A 790-nucleotide genomic window follows, 5' to 3' on the forward strand; every position below is an offset into this window, starting at 1 on the left:
ATGTTTTTGAAAGAAGTCTCTAATGCTCACCAAGGCTGCATTTATATGATATTACCATAAAAAACGGTAATATTGTGATTGAAGCATTAATGCAATTTAAAATACCTATTTTTCTATTTGAATATATTTTAAAATAGAATTTATTCCTGTGTTGGCAAAGCTGAATTGTTTCATTTTCCCTTTAAAGGTTGTGGATGCATTCCAGATCTTGGTGGCAGCAAATAAAGCAGTTCACCTACATAAAAATGGGAAAATGAAAACCCGGAGCCTTTACTCGGAAATCATTTTTAATCTTTCACCCACAAACAATGTGAGTGATATATTTCAGTACAGGAGCACAGCCGAAATCTTTATTTGTTTGCAGTGTGCCGTTTTAACAAAGTTCAGTGTTTGGCAGATATCTGAAGCATTCAAAAGGTTTGGGATCTCAGACAGTGACAGTGCGGTTCACATTGTGTTAGTACACAACAAAGACGAGACCCTCAGCATCGATAACATCATCTCAAAGGTGGACGGACAACAGGTTGGCGTTGATCGAGTGTCTGATTTGACTGATGTTTCCAAGATTAAAAAGGTATGTCTCTTTTTAATCAGTACTGATGTAGAACAGGGTTCCTCGTTTATTGCATTTGTTTGAAAAATACATCTGTGTCTCTCATTACAGCTCTACAAAGTCGCACCACAGGAGGAAAAGTGTGGCAGTCTTTTGGACGCTGTTGTTTGCAGGATGGCCACTAAAGATGTCACATAGCTAATCGATACGTTGATATGTTTCTATTTTAAATAAACC

General features: G+C 37.0%; 1 protein-coding gene across 1 annotated transcript; it reads left to right on the forward strand.

Moving 5' to 3' along the window:
• Positions 1-187: 187 nt before the first annotated feature.
• LOC107581014 (EKC/KEOPS complex subunit Tprkb-like) lies at positions 188-784 on the forward strand (the record flags this gene model as incomplete). The annotated part of the gene is made up of 3 exons (XM_016266610.1): positions 188-310; positions 398-574; positions 665-784. Coding segments are annotated over 3 exons (387 nt in total), but the record flags the coding sequence as incomplete, so codon positions are not given.
• Positions 785-790: the final 6 nt, after the last annotated feature.

This window comes from Sinocyclocheilus grahami, unplaced genomic scaffold, assembly GCF_001515645.1.
Source record: "Sinocyclocheilus grahami isolate Dianchi unplaced genomic scaffold, SAMN03320097.WGS_v1.1 scaffold63465.1, whole genome shotgun sequence".
Lineage (NCBI taxonomy): Eukaryota > Metazoa > Chordata > Actinopteri > Cypriniformes > Cyprinidae > Sinocyclocheilus > Sinocyclocheilus grahami.